Source organism: Tauraco erythrolophus, chromosome 6 (genome assembly GCF_009769465.1).
Source record: "Tauraco erythrolophus isolate bTauEry1 chromosome 6, bTauEry1.pri, whole genome shotgun sequence".
Lineage (NCBI taxonomy): Eukaryota > Metazoa > Chordata > Aves > Musophagiformes > Musophagidae > Tauraco > Tauraco erythrolophus.
Genome location: NC_141470.1, coordinates 55,290,140 through 55,310,671, shown reverse-complemented (window position 1 = coordinate 55,310,671; position 20,532 = coordinate 55,290,140). Strand labels below are relative to the sequence as shown.

General features: G+C 39.3%; 2 protein-coding genes across 3 annotated transcripts; one reads left to right on the top strand and one right to left on the bottom strand.

Moving 5' to 3' along the window:
- Window positions 1-297: 297 nt before the first annotated feature.
- CPSF2 (cleavage and polyadenylation specific factor 2) lies at window positions 298-16,871 on the bottom strand. The gene is made up of 15 exons (XM_086613559.1): window positions 16,847-16,871; window positions 15,979-16,163; window positions 14,328-14,487; window positions 14,131-14,236; window positions 12,475-12,604; window positions 12,029-12,144; window positions 11,280-11,467; window positions 10,574-10,864; window positions 9,369-9,469; window positions 8,833-9,033; window positions 8,022-8,174; window positions 7,260-7,485; window positions 3,923-4,222; window positions 2,826-2,960; window positions 298-2,734 (listed from the first exon to the last, which is right to left on the bottom strand). The coding sequence occupies exons 2-15, from the start codon at window positions 16,125-16,127 to the stop codon at window positions 2,642-2,644; spliced, it is 2,349 nt and encodes a 782-aa protein (XP_086469685.1). The 5' UTR covers window positions 16,128-16,163; window positions 16,847-16,871; the 3' UTR covers window positions 298-2,641.
- Window positions 16,872-17,047: 176 nt separating this feature from the next.
- On the top strand, window positions 17,048-20,098 carry NDUFB1 (NADH:ubiquinone oxidoreductase subunit B1). 2 transcript variants are annotated; one of them, XM_086613667.1, is made up of 3 exons: window positions 17,048-17,122; window positions 18,425-18,566; window positions 19,762-20,098. In XM_086613667.1, the coding sequence occupies exons 2-3, from the start codon at window positions 18,427-18,429 to the stop codon at window positions 19,796-19,798; spliced, it is 177 nt and encodes a 58-aa protein (XP_086469793.1). In that variant the 5' UTR covers window positions 17,048-17,122; window positions 18,425-18,426; the 3' UTR covers window positions 19,799-20,098. The 2 variants fall into 2 exon arrangements, with proteins under 2 accessions (XP_086469793.1, XP_086469792.1); XM_086613666.1 differs by having other exon boundaries at window positions 18,422-18,566.
- Window positions 20,099-20,532: the final 434 nt, after the last annotated feature.

Below are 20,532 nucleotides of genomic sequence, written 5' to 3'. Positions count from 1 at the left end.
TTAAACTGTCAGTAAGTACCACAACTAGGTTTGACTTGAAGTTAATTTTCTTGCCCTCAAAAGCAATAAAGCAAAAAGTAAATAGTACTCGTTATAAAATTTTTACTGCTAATGAAGAAAATGCAAAAGTCAGAAAATACAGCTTACAGTCCATGGCAGCACTGGTATTTTATGGAGGTAAGGGGAAACGAAATCTTTCATTTCAGATACAAACAAGAACCAGATTAGTAACTGAAAATTACACAGAGAAGTTCAATTATTGTTTAAAGCAAATCACTGTTAAGAACAAACAAAAAAGAACCCCCAAACAGAAAAGAACAGCAATAATCTATGAGAGAACGGATAGCAGACTAGGCAAAATTACTGGGAATTTGCTTCAGTTCCACGGTGCTTACAAGTGATGAATGCACAGCTGAGGAGGACACCTGTCCCACAGCACAGCTGCAGCCTGTGGTATGTTTACTACAAACGTTCTGTATTACCCTTCATCCCTCTCACCACCAGAATCGTTCACAAACCCAGCTTTCCTCCGTCTCAGCGCTGAGATGATGACTATTGCCTTGTGTATCAGCTTTCTAGGTCTGACTTCAAGCCACACTCATGCGGAGTAGACTGAAAAAGAAGAGTTAGCTGTTCTGCTCACACTTGAGGCTTTTTCTTAGTGATGGCACTAATTTGAGGCTCTCCTCTTTACCAGAACACACAGGAATTTAGTGACTGATAACACTAAACTTTTGTTAAACTTAGCTGAATTTGAATCAATAGGTTAAAAAAACCAAACAAAACTCATAAAGGTTTATGAGCACACTGTCTTGTCTTTATCCCTTTCTTAAAAACAGCACTATTTTTAGTTTGATTTCCTGAGGGTTTTTTTCTTTATTAGTATATTCCACACAAGCACGTGATCTCTGCCCGTTCTAAGCCCTCAAGTTGTAAGTCCTAAGGCCAATAAGATTATGTACTAAGTAACTCACTTTATGAAAGTTCTTTAGTATCAGCAACAATAGCAATACAATAGTATTCGCCAACAAGCATCCAGTATCATACAGATTTATAAAGCCATGCTACAAAACAGCTACAAAACCAGAACATTTCTATGAAGTTCTGGCTGTTGATGTAATGGAAAATAAATGTTTTTCTACACTGTTTAAATAAAAAAACCAAACCAAAACAAAAAAGGGTTGAGCCACTCAGTCATACCTAGCCAAAATTTCGTGTAACATTCTCACTCAGCATTAAATTTTCACATTTTTTAGTATATAGTTCTAGCAGATTGTTTTTTGGTTTGTTTTGGGGTGTTTTTGGTTTTGTTTTAAACATGGTCTCCAGTTTTTAGTTACTATTTTAAACAGAGTAAGTAGTCTGTAAATCACATAGAAATCTCTTTATCAAGAATGAATTGCAAAGTAAATTATCTTTCCACTGATGGCCCAATAGGCTATTTTTTGCCACTTCTTCAAAAGGTTTTATTTAAACATATACACAGAAAGGACATATTACATTGCTGTTGTATGTAAAAACAAACAAGCAATCCTCCACTGCCAAAGCTGCTGGTTCACATGTGGACAGAGGAAAAAAGGATTAAATAAACTCTGAAGAGGCCATTTGCATAAGTTAATTTCTCAGAAATGAAGGTGCCCAAAACTGTGCTCAGCTTCACCTAAGAAGTAAGGTCAATTCCTAGCATCAGCATTTACAGTAAAGTCCCACTGTCAAATAGAATGAAAAACGGCACAAAACATGCAACTAGAACAAAACATGGCAAAAAAGCATTAAACACATCACATGAACTCAGATTTCAAGATAAAAGATCTTCCTGAACTTGGCTGATGGCATTCAAACAGCAGTGCATGGATAAAGGCTTTAAACTTTGAAAATACTAAAATCAGAACTCAGGAAAGATTTTACATTTGGCATAATTTTGCAAAAGCTAGAAGATACAGATTCTATAACTTTGTACAGAAGTTACTCTGAAGCACAGAAGTACTAAATTTTGAACTGCCTGACAATATTATCCAGTCTTCTTAGAGTATCTTTCCAAAGTAGTTTTTTGATCCTGCAGATTAATACTTTCTATAGAATATGAAATGCTGTTCTGGAAGAAATCAGTAAGATGGAGCAGATAGAACATTAAGATGCAGCCAGATTAACACTGGGGAAAGTTTAGGTAGCCTAGCTTTAAGCTATTTAAAAAAACCCCAAAACAAATAACAAAACCAAAAATAACCTTACAAAAACCAAAAAGAACAAAACCAAAGAAACTCACAGTTCCCTATCTAATCTTATTTTAGAACAGAAGAATGACTTCTATATGTGTATTTTGTACTCTTTGGCAGGGAATCTATGAAACCAAAACATGCCCTGACAAACTGAACCTTTCCTGAGAAGGGTTCTTAGTCATAAACTTACAATGTGTTATGTGGGAGATGGCAACTCGTAACAGTTTGGAAGTCAACAACATGGAATGTACCAACAGATTTATGAGAAACGACAGTAGCAGTTATTTACATGTTCAGGGTAGTTAATTTCTTTATGAATTAGGTTTCCCCTGTATAAATTAGAAAACTACAAAACGTCAAAATTGGGAGAAATCCCCATTGTCTTTAAAAGTTCGAGTAAAAACATCTTTGCAGCACTTTCCTCAGACAATAGCGTATTGCTCGTACAAAAGGTCTCTTATCCTATAGAAGTCCTGACAGAGACAGCCTTCCAATCCAATGCGCCCTGTTTCAGTCTGAAACAAAAGACATGTTTCAATTTACTATCTTTACACTAGTGAGAAACTTGATTTTCATTTAGAATAGTATTTACCAAAGAACACCTACCCTGCGAACAGCCACCAGATTGTTGCACACAAGCACTCCTCCTACAAATTCAGCTTGTATACCTTCTCGCAAGAGAACTTGCTTGAAGTCAGACAGTCTTGGCTCATTCATAAACACAGACTGATGTCCAAGAACCTTTAAACAACACACACAGTTTTAATACTTCTACATAATACCTTCTGTTTTTCCAAAGATGTCCTCATCATCGTGTGGCCTAGACTACAGGACTATAAAGAAGATGATTCTTTCTATTTCTGTTCATCTGCAGCAAAACATTTCCAGGATAGGAAGGCCTTACAAGTTATCTGTCAAGTAAAGGACAAGTTTCCTTCTTTGCTCACATATTGAAGACAGATGGAAAGCTGTCATTGGAGATCCCTTTTCCAAGCCATGCTATGCCAGGGACAGAGCCGCAGTTAAGCTGCACTGCTAATCACTACAAACTTCTACGACAGTTGCCATGAATGTGAACAGACTTTAGAGTTGTCTCCACGTTTATTGAGCTCCTACAACAGGCTACATTTAGGACTGTGCAACAGGAACTTAAAAAGCAATTCTAGGATTAAAAGGCATTGTAATCATTCAATGAAAGGCTAAAATAATATCTACTCACATGCAAAGTATTTTAAGAGTAAAGATAAATTTATAAAAAAGATTAATTTAATGAGCTCTCAAATCGCTACTATAGACGCAGAGATGTATGAATTTCAAAGATCTGTATCTCAAGTATATGAAGAATTTTCCATAGCATCAACAAAACACAATAAAATCCAAGAGTGACTAAATATCGACTAATTTCCAAATCTGCAAGTATTAACTAAATGAAACATTCTAACTAAAATCTTATCTTTATAAATAGGTGGTACTAATTGCTAGGCACTGTCAGTGGATGCGAGAGATCATCCTTGCTGAAAGGCATAAAATCTGAACAATGAACAGTAGCAGGTTTAATAAAGAGAAAACCAAACATGAAAATCCAGTTTCAGTTCGGCTTTCATTTGAATAAGATCACAGTATCAATCAGAAGTGCTAGAAAAAGACAAATGAATACAGAGCTCTTCAAAAAACAGAAGTCCAGATCATTGTAATTTCTGTACCTCGTGAGGTGGCAGAGGTTCCAAAGTAGGAATGATCTCGCTCTCCTCACACATCTCCTTGTCATCATCACCGAAGAGGCTTTTCATGGCCTTCTGTTGTGCAATGACACTAGAGTCTGAGGAAGGCATATCCACTTGCATCTCTAAGTCTTCATCTTCCCTCAGCTCTCCCTCTTCCAAAATAACTCCAGTGTCCACTTTCGAAACTCGCATGTCCAGAACACCATCTATCCAAGCCAACTCAGCATCCTTGGCTTTACAGAACTGAAGGGAGCTGACAAGAGAATCTTTTAACCTGACCTGGGTTGCACAAAAATACAAGTACTATTAGTTTGATGGAAAAGACAGACAGAGTTCTACTTCAAGCTTTAAAGGTTAGCAGTTTTTCTTTCACTGTCTTTGCACGTAGGTTTGATCCACACTCATTTGAGGAGGGAAAGGAGGGAATCGGTATCACCAAGGCAAGATGTTCTATATTTTCAAAATATAATTTGTATAACTCTCATGTCACAACTCAAAAAGCAGCAGAGATCAATATCGTTTTTGTCTTGCTTAAAATAAAAAAAAGAAGCTATACTTGAATTCAATTTACAGAAAGAGCAATCAATCCCTTTTAAAACATCAGAAACCTTTTTCGTGGCCAAGGGGTTCCTCATTTGGCCTTAGTAAATTTAATGAGAGTTTCTATACATACACTTGAGTTACTGAACAGCAGTTCCAAATTTCAGCTCTCAAAAAAAACATAATTAATATTTTATTATAAGATGGGATGTTGTAAATATCAGATTTTAAAGTGACCAAAACATTACCTTACCCTTATTCCTCTGGTGCATTCCAGGACTTAACCCATTAAATAAAGCCCTACTCCGAAAGACTGTTTATCCATGAGACTGTGCATGATCCCCATAGTGGAATCAAAATTGCAACTGTATGAAGGATACCACAACTAACTAACTATCTGCAGCACAGTCCACTCAAAAGACACTGGGATTCTGATACCCCACTCACATTCATTATTTTCTAAATCAATGTTTCCAGTGTATTTCCATCTGTTTAGAAAGTTTCAAACAGAAAAATAAACTAAAGATATGCAGAAAATTGAATTTCCTCTTTACATAAAAAAAATAATTGAAACTAAATACACAGTAATTAGAATATAGATAAATATTTTGTGAAAAATCACAGTCATGTCATTTCTTACCCACTAGCAATCCTCATAGCTTTATAAAAAACAGACCAACAACCCAACAACCAACAAACCAAACACAGGAAACACTGCTATTTTAAGACTGCCAGAACTAGGTAATTTTGAGTAACCCCAACTTTCCACTTCCTATAGGGCAACAGATTTTTCTCTGGAAAGAAGCAGAAGTACCTCTTTCAACAAGTCTGCTGATGTTTTTCTATTAACTTTAAAAGGACAGAAGGAACAAAGGACTAATGCCTAAAGTGCACGTGAGAGACTTTCGACTTTTGAAGTTGTTTAGAGGAATTGGGACCATATATAGTTTTCACATACTTCACGCAAATTATCCAAGTTTTCTTATTTAGAGCTTAACCACAACAATTAAATGCAATATATTAACACAGGGCAACGCATTATCATAACCTCACTTTCCAAGAACCATCACATTAACCTTTTTGGGGGGTAATGGTGTCTTTATTTATTTACTTATTTACTAACATTAACTTGCTCCTAACTTTCCATGTTCATTCTTAGGTACTATTTAGTACAAAGGATTTTTTTTCACTCTGTTCTCTAAGGCTCCCCTTTAGATTTGAAAAAGAATCCTGAATTCCAAGTAGTGTACATCAGTACTTCAAATATACACACTATAAAGCTATGAAGACTTGAGTAAAGCAAACTGATGTTCCCATGGACACGAACTTTGTCTTTTGCACGACAGGTAAAAACACACTGCTCTCATGTTTAAGCTTTTAAACACTTCTTATGAATAATAAATATAAGAAGACAGAAAAGCACTACCAATGTCTTCTAATGTCTTAATGTCAGTTTGATGTGAGGGGGAGGTTCTGGTGGCAGGACTGGCCACCAGATCGGACTCCCATCCCCCTTGGGGCTTGAGCCAATCCATGTCTCTGCGAATTGCCCTATTTATTTACGTCGGGACAAAGGAAACGGAAAGGTGTGCCTTTGCCAGAAGCGAGGACAGGAGCCGCGCCGGGCCACTGCCACCCGCTGAGAATGGCCGCGGTGAAGCTGCTTGGGGAACTCAGGGAGAGCCCCGCTCCCAGGGTGTCCACTGGGCTGAGTTCACCCAGAGAAGACTGAGATCTGAGAGAAACAGCCACACCAACACCGGGTCAGTGAAGATGGAACAGGACGAGGTGCCGGAGCTGAGTTTCCCCTGCAACCTGTGGCGAGACAGCCGGCAGCCCCCTTGCAGCCATGGCGGTCCCGGTGGAGCAGAGACCCACTCGCAGCCCATGGAGAACCCACGTCGGAGAAGAGATGCCTGGGCCTGAGGACGGTACGCATCTAGAGTCCGTGGGACAATCCCCATCGGTGGGGAGGTGTTTTGTTCAGAGGAGATGCCTGAGCCTGAGGACAGTCATGAAGCATGGGCACAGGTAGAGACACATTTAGAGTCTATATGACGACCCACACTGGATTGAGTGGCAACAACTCCCTAAGAATCCGAGACTGTGGTAAAGCCCGCACCAGAACAATCCAATGGGGAAGGATTGCATCCTGCGGGTACAACTCACGCTGGAGAAGTTTGTGGATTTTCCTCATGAGTAGGGGATCCACTGGAGCAAGGGAGAATGGTGTAAGGACTCCTCCTTTAAAAAAGGAGACACAGTAACAACATGGAATGAACTGACCTGCACTCCCCCATTCCCTGTCCCCCTGCGCTGCTGGGGGGAGGAGGTAGAGCCAGGAAGAAAAGGAAAGGGGGGGTGGAGAGGTGTTGTTTTTAAGATCTGGCCTTGTTTTCTTTTAATCCTTTTAAGTAACTGGTTTTGCTTGTCTTTATTCTTTTAAGTAACTGTTAATAAATTGTTTTGCTTTGAGAAATCCGAGTCTGTTTTGCCCGGGACCATGGTTGGCAGGTGCTCCCTGTGTTCTTGTCTCAACCCTCAGTCCTTTTATTATATTTTTCTCCTCTCCACTTTACTGGAGTGAGAGAGCGGCTGTGTGGAGTTTAGTTGCCGGATCGGTCTAAAACCACGACACTTGATCACACAAAACCAAGTGTACACATAGGCAGTATCGTCTCTTCTCTCCCAAACAATGGAGAGCCTAATTAGAGTCTGGCCATACAGCTCTACTACAGTTCACAATAGTTACACAACTAAAATTCCAGTACCTTACCTGGTAAATGTGAGTTTCGCTGGTTGCATCTACAGTTTCATGCAGTTTCGGCATGTAAACTTTAATATCTTTTCCACCAAAAGCTCTGCAACATTCTGCAAGGTCCTGACTGGCCTCAGGTGGTCCATGAACAATGATCAGTTGTCTTGGTTTCATCTGGTTAATAATTTTTTTAATTGAGTCCCCATCTGAGCGTCCTTCATAGTCAATGTATGTAACTCTGGCTCTAGTTTGAATTAAAAATCCAAGAAAGACTTTTTTAGTTTAAAAGATTAAACCTTCCAGTGCTCCTAAATATTTCATTTAAAACTGGAAGATATTTTGAAATTATTCTACATCAACAAAAGCTGTCAGCACAAGGTATGTATGTATATTTAACACTATAAATTCCAAAAGTTTATTTACATACTTACCCCAAAACATGAGATAAACATATTTGAATGAGTTTTTCTTTTAACAAAATATATATGCATTTCAGTATCTATGCTAACATACTATTGTATCATTTGTTCTTCCTCTTTCACTTGTCTCCATCAGACAGGGAACAAACTGCGAATTTCTTAAGAGTGGGGAACCATAAGACTCTGTACCATGCTCCTAGAAAGACTAGTAAAAATCTAACTTATATAGCCTGTGGAAAAAAACAAACACAAAAGGCAAGCCCTTTCCTACTTTCTTAAGTCCAAGCAAGCTTTTACCCAATTTACACCATACCCACGTCACCATTCTAGCAAAACTGACAAGAACAACAAAGCCACTCACTTAATTTCCATGGATTCTGTTGCAGAAATACATTTGGTAGGAACATCTGATAAATCCTGGTCCATAGGCTCTTCTCCATTTGTCAAACCAGATTCTAATTTGCTTTTTTCTTCTTCTGTTGCTTGAAGTTCTGGAACTAGAAAATCCTCAGGTCTAAAGAAGGAAAGACATTTTGCTTTTAATAGTAAAACCAAAGCACTACACAATATGAAAACAATGCTATTACTACTGAGATGTTTTATAACTGTTATTGCCAACAATTTTATTACACTTGCTTTCAGTATTTCCATATTTGAATAGAACTATTTGGAAAATATTACCTTCCTATCTTAAAAAAAACTTTGATATCTTGGGAAATACTAGCAAATTGAGGTTTTCTAGCAATACTTCCTTATGCAAATAGGACAAGTATCACTAGATTTTTCTAGGACGAACAATGCTCTTTCCCCTCAACATAAATTTATCGAAATTATATGTAATTTAAAGCAGAAAAAAAACCCCATGCACTAAAAAAAAAAAAATCTTCTATCCTATAAGATAAAAGGAAGGAAAAAGAAAAAAAGCCTGAAGTGGAAACACATCCTAAGAGGTGTGAACACAGGCCAAGGATCAGTGCTCTGCAGCTTCAATCCTATCATAAGCTTCCTGTGAGACTTAGTGCAAACTGTCCTAACCGTTCAAAAGTTAAAGTGGTTGGAAGAACATGTAACAGTGCTGAAAAAGAGACGAAATTATGATTTTTATTTTTATTACTTCTATTTTTTAATTACTTCGTAGCTACTACATGTTAGTATGCATCACCACCACATACTTGATAATCTCGCCATATTCATCCCATTTAATTCTTTCTTCAGGGGCTGGAAACATCGGATAAGATTTCTTTGCCTGTTTGAAGAAGCTTCCTTTCCGGCTACCTTCACCTTTCATCATCAAATCATGTTTGGTCTTATGTACAGTTGGCTGATCAATATCCTCTTCAGCATCACTTTCATCACTGGAATCGATATCTGCCCTAAAATGACATTCCAAAAAAAACTAGCACTTTTTTCTTCAGGTTTAATATTACATAAGCACACCGACTGGAAAATGACAGTTGACATAACACTGACAAGGACAAGAGCAGTTTATGTACCTGAGAAAGAGCTCACAGTCAAACAACAGATTAAACAGGTCTATCATAACAACAGATTAAAGATAACCATTCCCAATTCCTCAGTGCCCCCAGACAAGTCTATCAAAACTATGATTTCCATTTACCCCCGTAAATGCTTAAAGCAACAGAACGATCACACAAAAATCTCAACTCTGACCATAACAGCAGAATGCAAGAACAGCCAATATACTTACTCTTTAGATTGTTCTAACTTCTTAGCTGCTTCTTTCTTTAGTTTCTCCTTTTCTAGGTATTCTTCGAGTTCTTTTCCTTCCAACTTGACACGTTTTCTCAACTGTAGACAGAATTAAAACTAATATTATTGTGAGTAGCTGACATGATTTTAGCACTTTTCCTACATGCTGCTGACAAGAATATTTGTATTTAAGTACCAAGGGAAAGTACAACTTGTATGTCGTATACGAGACAAGATCACACAAACGTGTGCCACATTCACATGGCAATGCCATGACGTTATCAATTAGCAGAGTCTAACAGAAAGCTTTTCTAGAAGTATTAAAATCAGTTAGCTTTACAAACTCTTCTTAAAACATCTTCAGGAAATATCTCCCCAATAGGTGAATGAAAATACTCTGAGATGAGCAATGGTTTTTTTTAACTTTTTGTGTCACTAATAAATACAGGAAGAACCTGGCAAAGTCATACTAACAGGCAGAACAATGGTAAGTTTTGGGTTTTGTTTTCTGAAAATCTGATTAGAGTATAGGTCACTTTGAATAATACTGAATTCTAGTAATAGTCTAATACTGTAACTCAACGCTTCCAATCCAATCTAAAACTAAAATAAAGCTGCATCATCAGGATTCGAATTATCACTGTGATCACAGGGACTCTCATAAATTAACAATGTTTATCAGACAGAAGTATATTCAGGCATATTAATTACTGGAAATAATTTGAAAGCATGAATAACAATTAATTGCGTTCTAATTCCTAGCCTTTGCTTATCTTTAATTCTAGTGGGATATATTATACTAATTTAACTTGATTCTCCCCTCATCTAAAACCAGAGTATTTTCCAGCAAGAACAATCCATCATATATTGTGATTCATATGTCAACTACAAGCAGAATTTTTCTATTACAACACAAAGGAAAGTGTTGTCTAAAGATAAATATTTAAAAGCAACTTTATGCTCATCTCTATGGAGTATTAATTTTGTCACATCACCAAAAAACCATTTTGCAGTTAGTAATGAGACTTATTTTTATGCAATTTTATCCACAATTGGTTAAACATGCAACATACTGATTTCAGATTTCCCTCCACCACTAGAAGCGTTTTCAGCAGATCAGAAAGGAAACTAAGTTCAGTTGAGCTCATATTCTCCCAGATGGCCCACAATAAAAAAACTTTGAGATATACAGACAACTCTTACCTCAATATCTATAACTTTTTCAGAAGGATTATCAATTAGGAATCGTGCTAATGTTCCAGGTGTAGTACGATAAGTTAAAATTACAGAGTTTTTGGAATCCTGGCACCATTGAATGAAAAGATCTCGAGAAAATCCACACTCTAAGTCCGGTTGACTGGCAAGAACAACTTTTGGACTAGGCACTCGAGCCAGATCAGACAGACTATGACATAAGGAGAGATGGCGGAACTGAAAAGGATTGTTTCTCTTGTCTTCAAAGCACCTCATCAACTTGTCACTCATCCATTCAACCTAAAATATGTATTGAGAAAGAGTTATCTATAAGAATACAAGTTCTACAACAACGTATAAACCTGATATGAAGTACAGGATGCAATATGGACGTGATTACATCAACGTTTCTCAGCAAGCACTGAAATGATGCCGAGCGCAAACACCACAAACAAGTTCTTTAGGTCTTCTTTTTTAACAGCTATAAGCTACGCTAACAAGTCTTGTGATAAAACCAGAAATGAGTATCAAGAAACGTGCCCATAGCCATGATTGGACTCTGTGTTACTTGATCGAAAGACCTGAGACACAAACACGCTTTACAGAATAAGGACGACACCCAGTATTTACCCATTTTTTACCGTTAAAAACAAAACGCTTTTGCATACGTGTTCCATTACCCACTTCATAATTGCATTTTAAAATCAAAACAAACCTGCGATTTAGAGAACTCCACTACGTTGTAGCTGACATTATTCAAAAGTGCTAGAGAGTAGACTCCTAATCCCGCATCTTTCGTTCTCCAGATTTGATCAAGAAGTTGAGCAAGTTCCAGAACTCTGCCTGCTGTATCCACGGCTATTAATACATTTCCATCACCTCGTAATGTCTCCAAAACATTAGCTAAGAGGAATTAAAAACAAAACAAAAACCTACTTATACTTTGAATCAAAATTAGAATGTTTGTGGCTTGGGTTTTTTTGTTTGTTTGTTGCATCACACTAGCAATCATAATCAAAAGCAAATTGAATACAGAAATAAATTAAAGGTGAAAAGAGATCCAAAAGCACATTTCCACCTAAATTAAAGGGAGCTGGAGCTTTCTTGGTAGCTCTGAAGATCTCGCTGCCTTGATACTATTTTTTCTTTCTTTTTCTCTTTTTATTAAAAAAAAATCCAACAGTGAAATGGAGTTTAAAAAGGAATGGGCTGAGGAAGGTAATTTAAAAATCTCTTGAGATAATTGATACTGGGTAAAATACACTGTTTTCAAATACGGTTCATTGTTTTCAGGAAAACATTTAACCCACAGGATCAGTACCATCAGGAAAGAGTAATTCAAAATTTGTTAAATTTTAATAAAGGTTCTTAGTTTGGATGCTGCTGAATTTCTCACAGAAAAACAAATTACAGTAGCTAATAAATCACATTACTGCTATTTTCAAGCCCAAACAGAATACATACTCAGCAGCTGTTCATCCCTTTGCTTCCTCCTGGGTTGTACATAAGTAGCATTAAATGAATCTGTAATAAGCAATGAAGGCCTGCTCAACATTTCCAAGGAACATCCATTCAGATGGCTGTGAAAAAAAGGCAAAACGTCACTTTTTGCATTTCTTTTTTATGAGAAAAAATAAGACAGATAGCTTCCAGATGTTTGCACGTAGAGAAATCAAACTGCTCAGCAGCTGAATGTTTCCTGCTTCAAACTTAAAATTAAATAAAACTGAGTGGAATGAAGAAATCCAGAGTTAATGCTTGTTTCAAACTGATTAATCTAAATGCAAGTAAAATTAGTGGTCTCATTAGAGCTGGAAAGGCACTGCTACTTCCACATCTGTTTATCACACATTAAACAACGCACACCTAACACAATCTCCCAGAAGTATATATTGCTATGTTGAACTTACATCTCCCTCTTGTGGTTAAAATCAACTGCATAAACAATTTCTTCCTCTCCATCCTTGACAATCTTCCAAATTGTACCTCCTATCATGTGCCCAGCTGGCAATGGTGTGATTGACAAACCGTGTCCTTTCCCTGGAAAAGTTTTCAATATTTTAGGTACATTACATGTATTAAAATCCATTCTTCTGAATAAGAGATAGTAATTTTAAACGACTGAATGCCAGAATTATTACTGGGGAAAAAAGTCAAAGGAAGTATGGAAAAAACAGAAACATCTGCCCTTCCCATCTAACCAGTAACTTCAAATTTTTTTGCAATTCACTTCTATTTCACCTCCAGAAAAAGAGACTAAAGTGAAGATCACTTTTTCCCTTCAACTCCTACAGGTACTCAGAGGCACTGCAGAGCTACTGTAACTATAGACTTACACAACAGTAAATTATATAACAAACACATCATGTGAAAGCAGGTACACTGGTCAAAGGCAGATGCCTCTCTAGGGCAACACAAAATGTTTATTATATCATCCATCCACTGTCTAAGTACTTACAAAAACACATATAAATTACACAAACTGGAAGTTTTCCAGAATGACAAACATGCAAGTCAAAGGTGTTAATGTGCTGCAATCAGGGATGATCGATCTTTTCAGCACCTGACGCCTTTTTTTTTTTTAAATGTACTGTTGGTCCTCATCATTGGTGCTAGCCTATACCCTTGTCAGAGTAAAACTAGACCACACATGACCAGTACTCACTGACTTTGCTTGCATTCCACCAACTTGAACAGAGGTGCACAGCTTTAATAATAATTAAATCATACATTATCTTCTTAGATGTGTCCATTGACTCTTTTCGAATCACTTCCATCGAATATGAAAAAAGTAGGGCATTTTAAAAAAGTTGTTCAATAAAACCACTTTTAAGATGTAAAAACTTTCAGCACAGACATAGCCTTGCTACAAACATTTTGAAGAAGGCTCAGCATCCTTTCCTATTTCTATTTTCCAAATTACAGTGCAAGTACTGTAGCAAGCAGCATTCAGGAACTGGGAGATACTGCATCTCAGAGACAAGCTGCTGGTGGTCAGCTTGTATGTGTCTTTGTTCAAGAACAGGGTTTCCATTTCATTCTGATCTTTACATTAAACAAGAGCGAAAAGCTGCTGATTCTCTGGATGCCACAGGTCCTAGCAGTAAGATACACTGAGTATCATTCAGAGTCAGCACAGACCTCCTCATTAAACCATCCACATGCTGTAACTTAATCTCTGCAACCTATTCAATCTCGAGAAAGCTTTCCTTTGTGCCACTGGTTACTGAAGAGTTCTGAGGTATCTACCACTAGGCATGAGTAAATGCTTTTGAGAGGCATGAGCAAATTCCAACAAAAGTCACAAAAATAAAAGAGAAACAAACGCCTAAATATGCTTCGGCAAGATCTCCTCCTCACCAAGAGGAAATCCTACCCATTTCCACATGCAATTACCGAGGCGAACGTTCAGCTGACACAGAATGACACAGGGCTACTGAATTCAGCCCCGCAAAATGCACAACATTTCAAAACTTACTCCCTTTAAAAAAAAGTTACTTCAACTGTTAATGACTCTGTTGCCTTTCACTAAAAATAATTTATTGAAACTTTGGTGACAACTTTACCTTTCAAGTTCACAATCTGAGAAAACTTGAGTTGTTGTATCTTATCAAAGGCTGCATCTACATCATCCAATGTAAAGAGTGTGAAATCTTCGGTATTATGGCGGGACTAAAACAAAAAAGAAGTGCAGAGCATTCAAGAATCTGAGCACTCTACCATATGAAAGACGTTGTGTATGAAAGTATCAACTTAAATATACCTGGTAGAGATCATACATAAACATCTGTCCCATTTTATATACAGGAATAGTTGCATAAATGGCACAATTCAAACCCAGTTTTCCAACTGCATATGGAAGAGCACCAAGGTGTAGAGGGTCAGGATGAGAAAGAAGAACAGCATCAACCTGGTGTACATGTCTACAAAAAGAGGGACAACAGAAGTTGGTGAAAGGAGCACTGTATGGTGTTATATACTGCCTATTATGGCTATTTTGAGAATGCATACACAGTCTGAACGCCAAACAAGAAAACTTAAATTCTTCCAGGTTCAGAATAAAGTTTTTCAAATCATAATTCAAAGTTACAGGTATTTCCAAATGTTCAAGTACTTAATAATGCAAGTGACTCCTAAAAATGTAATTTCAAGGTCTGGAAGACTTAAGTTTCACATCAAATTCTTAATTACAAAGACCTTAATATATATTTGGACACCAGAAAGTACATTAACTGAGGGGCCAAAAATATTATCAGTTCAGGTGTGCTACAAATTGTTTATGCATCTAAAAACCTAAAACAGACTACAACTTTCCTTCTGATGAGAAAGACCAAGTAACAGGACCAAAGACACAACAATCCTTAAACTGATAAAGATCAAATAAAAATATACTTCTTTAAAAAACAGAAAAGGTCAAATATATCATTTAAGAAAAGTTGCATATAAATTTTTGGGATTTTATTAATTTTAAAAACAAGATTATTTTTCTTGCAAAGTGTTGCACAAATAAGAACTCAGACTAAAAACTTACTACCCATCATAACTGAAAAACTTGAGGGTATAAAATATATGCAACAAGTGAAAATACAAGTTGGGCTGAAAGCTTTTTGTTCCCTCACATAATAACCGTGGCACACAGTTCTTCTTGATAGCTGTTACTAAAAGAGGATTTTATCTAATTGCTTCTCAGATAAGATACTAAAAAAATTATATATATTATCCTTAGTACATAATAAACCTCAGTTAAAAAATTTCAAACACTACAAGTATGTCAATGCTAGAAAAGTGTATCTATAAAAACAGCATCACAAAGCTTAGTTTCTTTCAGGAATTTCCATGTTTCAGTCCTAACCTTGTAATCAATGCTTGCATTAGCAAAGCTCCTTGTTGTAAACCTCCAGAAGTTCAGTATTAAAGTCCAGACAGGTTTATTTCTTTGCAGGACTGGGATAACTAACAGAAGCTGTTTTCCTGACTGACAGTCTATTCAACTTGAAATAAGAGGTGAGAGTTGAACCACTTTGTATTCAGCCTACATACACTAAGGATTCTTTCACTTCAAACTTGGTTAACCATTCTAAATTAGTTTAGATCCAAGGTCAGTCTCCCATAAACTCTGCTCCATGCCATGTTTATGAGAAAATCAAGACATCCAAGCCAAAACGAACACATAACAGTTTGAGAATTATAGTTAATAGATGTAACTCATTAGACTCACAAGAAAAAAAACCAAGGTTTTTACTGGAAATGTTTCAGCAGTGTAATTCCCTTCATACAAAACATACTTCAAACAAACAAAAGAACAATTTGGATTCGACATCACCCTACACATACCATTGCATAGTATTTTGAAATCCTTCAGAAAAGGACAAGACCTATTAAAAAAAAAAAAGTGTATGAACTGAACTACTTACTTCCTCAGAGAATCAATAATATCCATAGAAAAGTTTTCATCCCAGCCACAGTCCAAAAGAAAACGAAATTCATCTACTTGCAACAGATAGCAAAGGGCAGATTCCTCCTGCACTCCTGAAAGTGTAGTCAACTTGATAATCGATGTCATTTTCTCTTCAAGTATTTAACCTCCAAAAGAACTAATCTAGATGGGGGAAGAAAATGTTTCATTGACTAATCCAAAGGAAAAGTCTATTTATTTAGATCTAACTTGATTAGCTTCTGCAAATATGCAGGATAACAGTTGTGAATACTGTTCAATACAGCTACTCGGTGTCAATTAAGTCTCAGACACTAACTTTTGAACATGGCAGGCCTTTTGTTATTAGAAAGAGTTGTTTGTTTGTTTTTTTTTACAATAAGAAAATCACTAAGAGCAGTGCAGTTAACAGCAGGCCCCTCGCCTGCCTCGCTCCAGCTCCCCCCCCCCGCCCCGGCGGCCAGACGGGGCCACCCGCACATGGCGGATCCAGGGTTGTGGCCCCTCAAGCCCAGTGACCGCCCGACGTAGGGAACAGCATGGGGCGGGCCGGGGGTTCCACAGGGCGGCTCCGGCGCCCCACCGGGCCCGCCGCCAAGACAGCGGCGCGGCCCTGACAGGGCGCGCCTCGCCGGCCAGGCCCGGCATTAAGGAGGCGAGCCCTGCGCCCACTCCAATCCCGAGAGGAAGAGGAGAGGGAGGAACGGGAGGACGAGAAGGGCGAGCCCGGCGAGGACGAGCCGAGCGCTTCGCGCCCCAGCCCCGGCCGAGCCGCCCGGGGAGGAGCGGAGCGCTCGGCAGCACGCGCCGGGGCCAGCCCGCAGCGATGCCCCGCGAGCCGCCGCTACCTGCCTCGCGGCCGCCCGCGCGCCGGCCTTCCTCAAGCCCACCGGGGCGCGCGCCCGCCACCTCCACCCCGCACGGCAGGCTCCGCCATCTTGCGGGAGGCGGGGAGAAGGAGGAGGGAAGGTGGAAGGGTAACGGACGGCACCACCGTGAGGCCGCCGGGGGTGATGGCCCTCCTCCACCTCTCCCTCGGCAGCCGGTGGGCTCTCCCGGCCTGCTCGCCCCGTCCCTTGCCCTTGGTGTGGCCGCTGCGTGGGGCCGGGTGGCAGCGAGGAGCGGTAAGGGTTGGGGTCCGTGTGCGGGGCGGGAGTAGCCGAGACGGTGTTTCCGTGATACCGGTGTCAGCCTTCCCTGGGAGCGCCTCGCCCTTCGGCCGGGACACGCAGCCGGGAGGCCGGGCAGGAAGCGCCCCTCAGCCTCGGGGTTTTATGGCGCTCTTGGCCCTGCGGGCGGGGACGTGCGGAAGGTGGTCGTGTTCCCGGGCAGGCCGGGGTCCGCGTTTCTCCGCGCCTGGCGGAGCCGGGCGGCTGGCAGGGCCCTCTCCTGGCGCGGTACCGTGAGCACCGGCCCGAGCCGCCATCGCGGCCGCCTGAGGGAGCGGCCGGGAGAGGGCAGCGCCTCCGGCCGCACTGCCCCGCGCCGCCCCAGGTGTTCGGTGTGCCGCCGTCCCGCGGCGGCTCAGGGGAACGGCGCGGTGCTGGGCTGTCCTCTGTGATTAGTACGTCGTTTTGAGCTCGCAGCTGTATGACTTTCTGCGCGTCTCTTATAACTTCTAGCAAGACGCTGATCTGGAAGGCTTTGGTTAGGTTGGAAAAGGCTCGCTGGATTTTAGAAGTGTCCTTTCTTCCGTATCTGTCAGTTCCCTACTGAATGTACAGCTTATCTTTCAGTCTCATTACGGATAATAAAGCATCCATCTAGAGGAGGTGTTTAGGGTTATAAATGCGTTTGTCATGTTTTACAGAACAGCATACTTTGTATCGTTAGATTTATTTTAATGGGTTAATTACTCTGGAACGTTTAAATACAACTAATTCAATAGGGATATCTTTAAAAAGATGTTCTATTTCTCTCCCATTTTAGGATAAAATCCTATTTCCCAGGGCCAAGAGTTAATTAGGATTATTTCTAATAAACCTGTTGTCCTAGTTTCAGCTGGGACAGAGCACCCTCCTACCAATACCCTTTTGGGTCCTTGAAATACCCTCTCTTAAGATAATCTGTGCCAAGGATGCATGATGCTTCAGTGCATATGACCAATGTGGCAAAAACACTCCATTGTGACTGGCCCAGGCAATAAGTATTCCCACCGATACCCTTTTGGGTCCTTGTAATACCTTCTCTTAAGATAATCTATGCCAAGGATCCAGATGATGTCCGGTGCATATGACCAATGTGGCAAAAACCCGTGTATGGATTTGAGAGCAGTGTGTGTCTTATAGGAAGTGTTTGATGGCTCTCATGTTTATTGTGCTGTTGTGGGAGCCTCATAAGTGAGATTAAAAGTGCCAGGTATGCGACAGTTTCCATGTGCAGATTTATCAATAACTCTTATTTGTTAACACTTTTCTTTCTAGCAGTCATGGTGAATTTCGCCCAAGCTGTGCGTGATCACTGGGTTCACATCCTTGTTCCCTTAGGATTTGTGATTGGATGCTATTTGGACCGAAGGAATGATGAAAAACTGTCTGCCTTCAGAAACAAGAGCTTATTATATAGAAGGTCTGCTTTATGATGCCACTTAAATATATATATATTTATTTTGCAAAGTGCTTCTCTGTTCTTTTGAAGAGCCTTAAGTATGAAAAAAACCAGTGATGTTCTCAAAATTTTATAGGGAAGAAAGCTCTAAACATTTCAGCAAGCATTCATGAAGGGTTTTAGGTCATTAATGCCGCCTGAAAATCGGGGCTTTGGGAGCCATCTTAGTAACAAAAAAAGAATCATTAACTGCTGTCAAATTCTTAGTCATAAAATGTTGAAACCATTACTTTTGTCTCTCTCTAAAACTTCAGCGGAAAACAGTGCTTGAATTTTAATTTTCAACTTTTCAGTGGATTATAGCAAACTTCTGTCTTAAATTTGAAATGATCACAGCACTTTTTAACTAAATACTCATAAATTTGTGTCATTTAAAAACAATTATCAAGTTTTTGAAAATTAACACAACATTTATGTTGGCAACTGCTGCATCTTCACTGAAGGATGTGATTATATGCACTGATCAGTTTGGGCTTACTGGCTGACTTCTCAGGGAGAATTTAGGTAACTTAATGTATTGCCTCATCTTTGTCCATTCCCCTAATTCTATGTTAGATCACAGGGTTAATGAAACAACAGAAGAAAAAAAACATGCTGCATAGCATGGACTATGTAGTAGGAATGTTATTATCAGTTTGCAGGTGGAATTTTTGTTTACTCTGATCTCACCTAAATTAGTTCTGAGTAAGAAAGTAAACTTATGACATAATTCATTGCGCTGTTACATTAGCCCTTTTCTTACTGCAGTTGCTGGTGAATTTGGGCTGGTATTTCAGCATATTGCAAAAATCCCCTCTGCTTTCACACCTACTTCTCTTCCCACTGAAGTAATGATTTTTTTATATTTAAAAGAAGTAGAATTTTTCCTTTCAGCTTCCATTATGTAAAAAGTCTGTTAACTCCTTAGAAGTCAGCTGGTCTGTGCTTTCATTTAAATGAACAGGAGCTGAAAGGACTCAGTTGAAGCTTTGGAGAGAAAAGAGGAGGCTTTCCAGTATTGAAAGATTTTTAACTGACAACTATTGCAAGGAAATTTAAATATATACATAACTCTCAGAATTAAGGTATTGTAGAATAATTAGTTACATTTATTAGTAGTTATTCTACAAAAGTTTTCCTAATTTTAGTCTCTTTCCTCTGTTTTCTTTTCACACAGAGAGTTGAAGCCTGGTGAAGAAACTACATGGAAATAAAGGCTGCCGATGAAATCTAAAATATTTGTTTGATTCATTATCTTATCTCGCACGTTGAAAGTGTAGGATTATGGTTTTTGTCTTCAGCGAATATGTAAAGCTACAGAAAAGGACACCTGCAATTCATCAGTGCTAGTTTAATTTCCAGTCTTACTTTTTGGAAGATGATTTAATTACATGACTAATATGTGTCCAGGAATGCCATTGGTCCATAAGTATCGAGAAACTTTTGTCCCCAGAAGTCACACTATGGAGGAGGGAGGAAGAATTATGTAATAAAGAAAAGCTATGCAAAAATAATTTATGTTGTTCTGGATCTCTATGGCGTGGAATTCATGTATTTATGGCTAGTTTATGAACTAGCCCTTCAAAGGAATACCTAGCATAGGCCCAGACTGTGGTTGACAGTAGTTTGATCTTTTTAGTTGAATCTGAACAAGTTTCTTTCCAGATTTCCTCTGTGGACTCGTGTGGAATGGCAGCAAGCAGGGTACTGCAGCTTTGTGACTGGATGTGAGAGCGGGAAGGTGGACGGGACAGGCGGCTGGTAAGGACAAGCAGGGAGCCGGCACTGCTGGGCGTTTGCCTAGCGCGGTGACATAGGGAAATCGGAGCTTTCCGAGGGAACAGGCGATTCAGGGTGTTCCAGAATCCATGCTAATAGCACGAGAAGAACAGGTGGTTCGTGTTTGTGTGGTCCCGGAGGGCGCTGCGCCCTGCACGGAGCGGGGGCC

Excerpts from the sequence above, each read along its gene's own strand:
- CPSF2 (XM_086613559.1), bottom strand. The coding sequence starts at position 16,127 with ATGACATCGATTATCAAGTTGACTACACTTTCAGGAGTGCAGGAGGAA. Across the intron at positions 14,237-14,327 it reads TTATGTATGATCTCTACCAG|TCCCGCCATAATACCGAAGA; the intron begins GTATATTTAAGT and ends TTTTTGTTTTAG. Across the intron at positions 10,865-11,279 it reads TGGAGTTCTCTAAATCGCAG|GTTGAATGGATGAGTGACAA; the intron begins GTTTGTTTTGAT and ends TACATATTTTAG.
- NDUFB1 (XM_086613667.1), top strand. The coding sequence starts at position 18,427 with ATGGTGAATTTCGCCCAAGCTGTGCGTGATCACTGGGTTCACATCCTT. Across the intron at positions 18,567-19,761 it reads AAGAGCTTATTATATAGAAG|AGAGTTGAAGCCTGGTGAAG; the intron begins GTCTGCTTTATG and ends CTTTTCACACAG.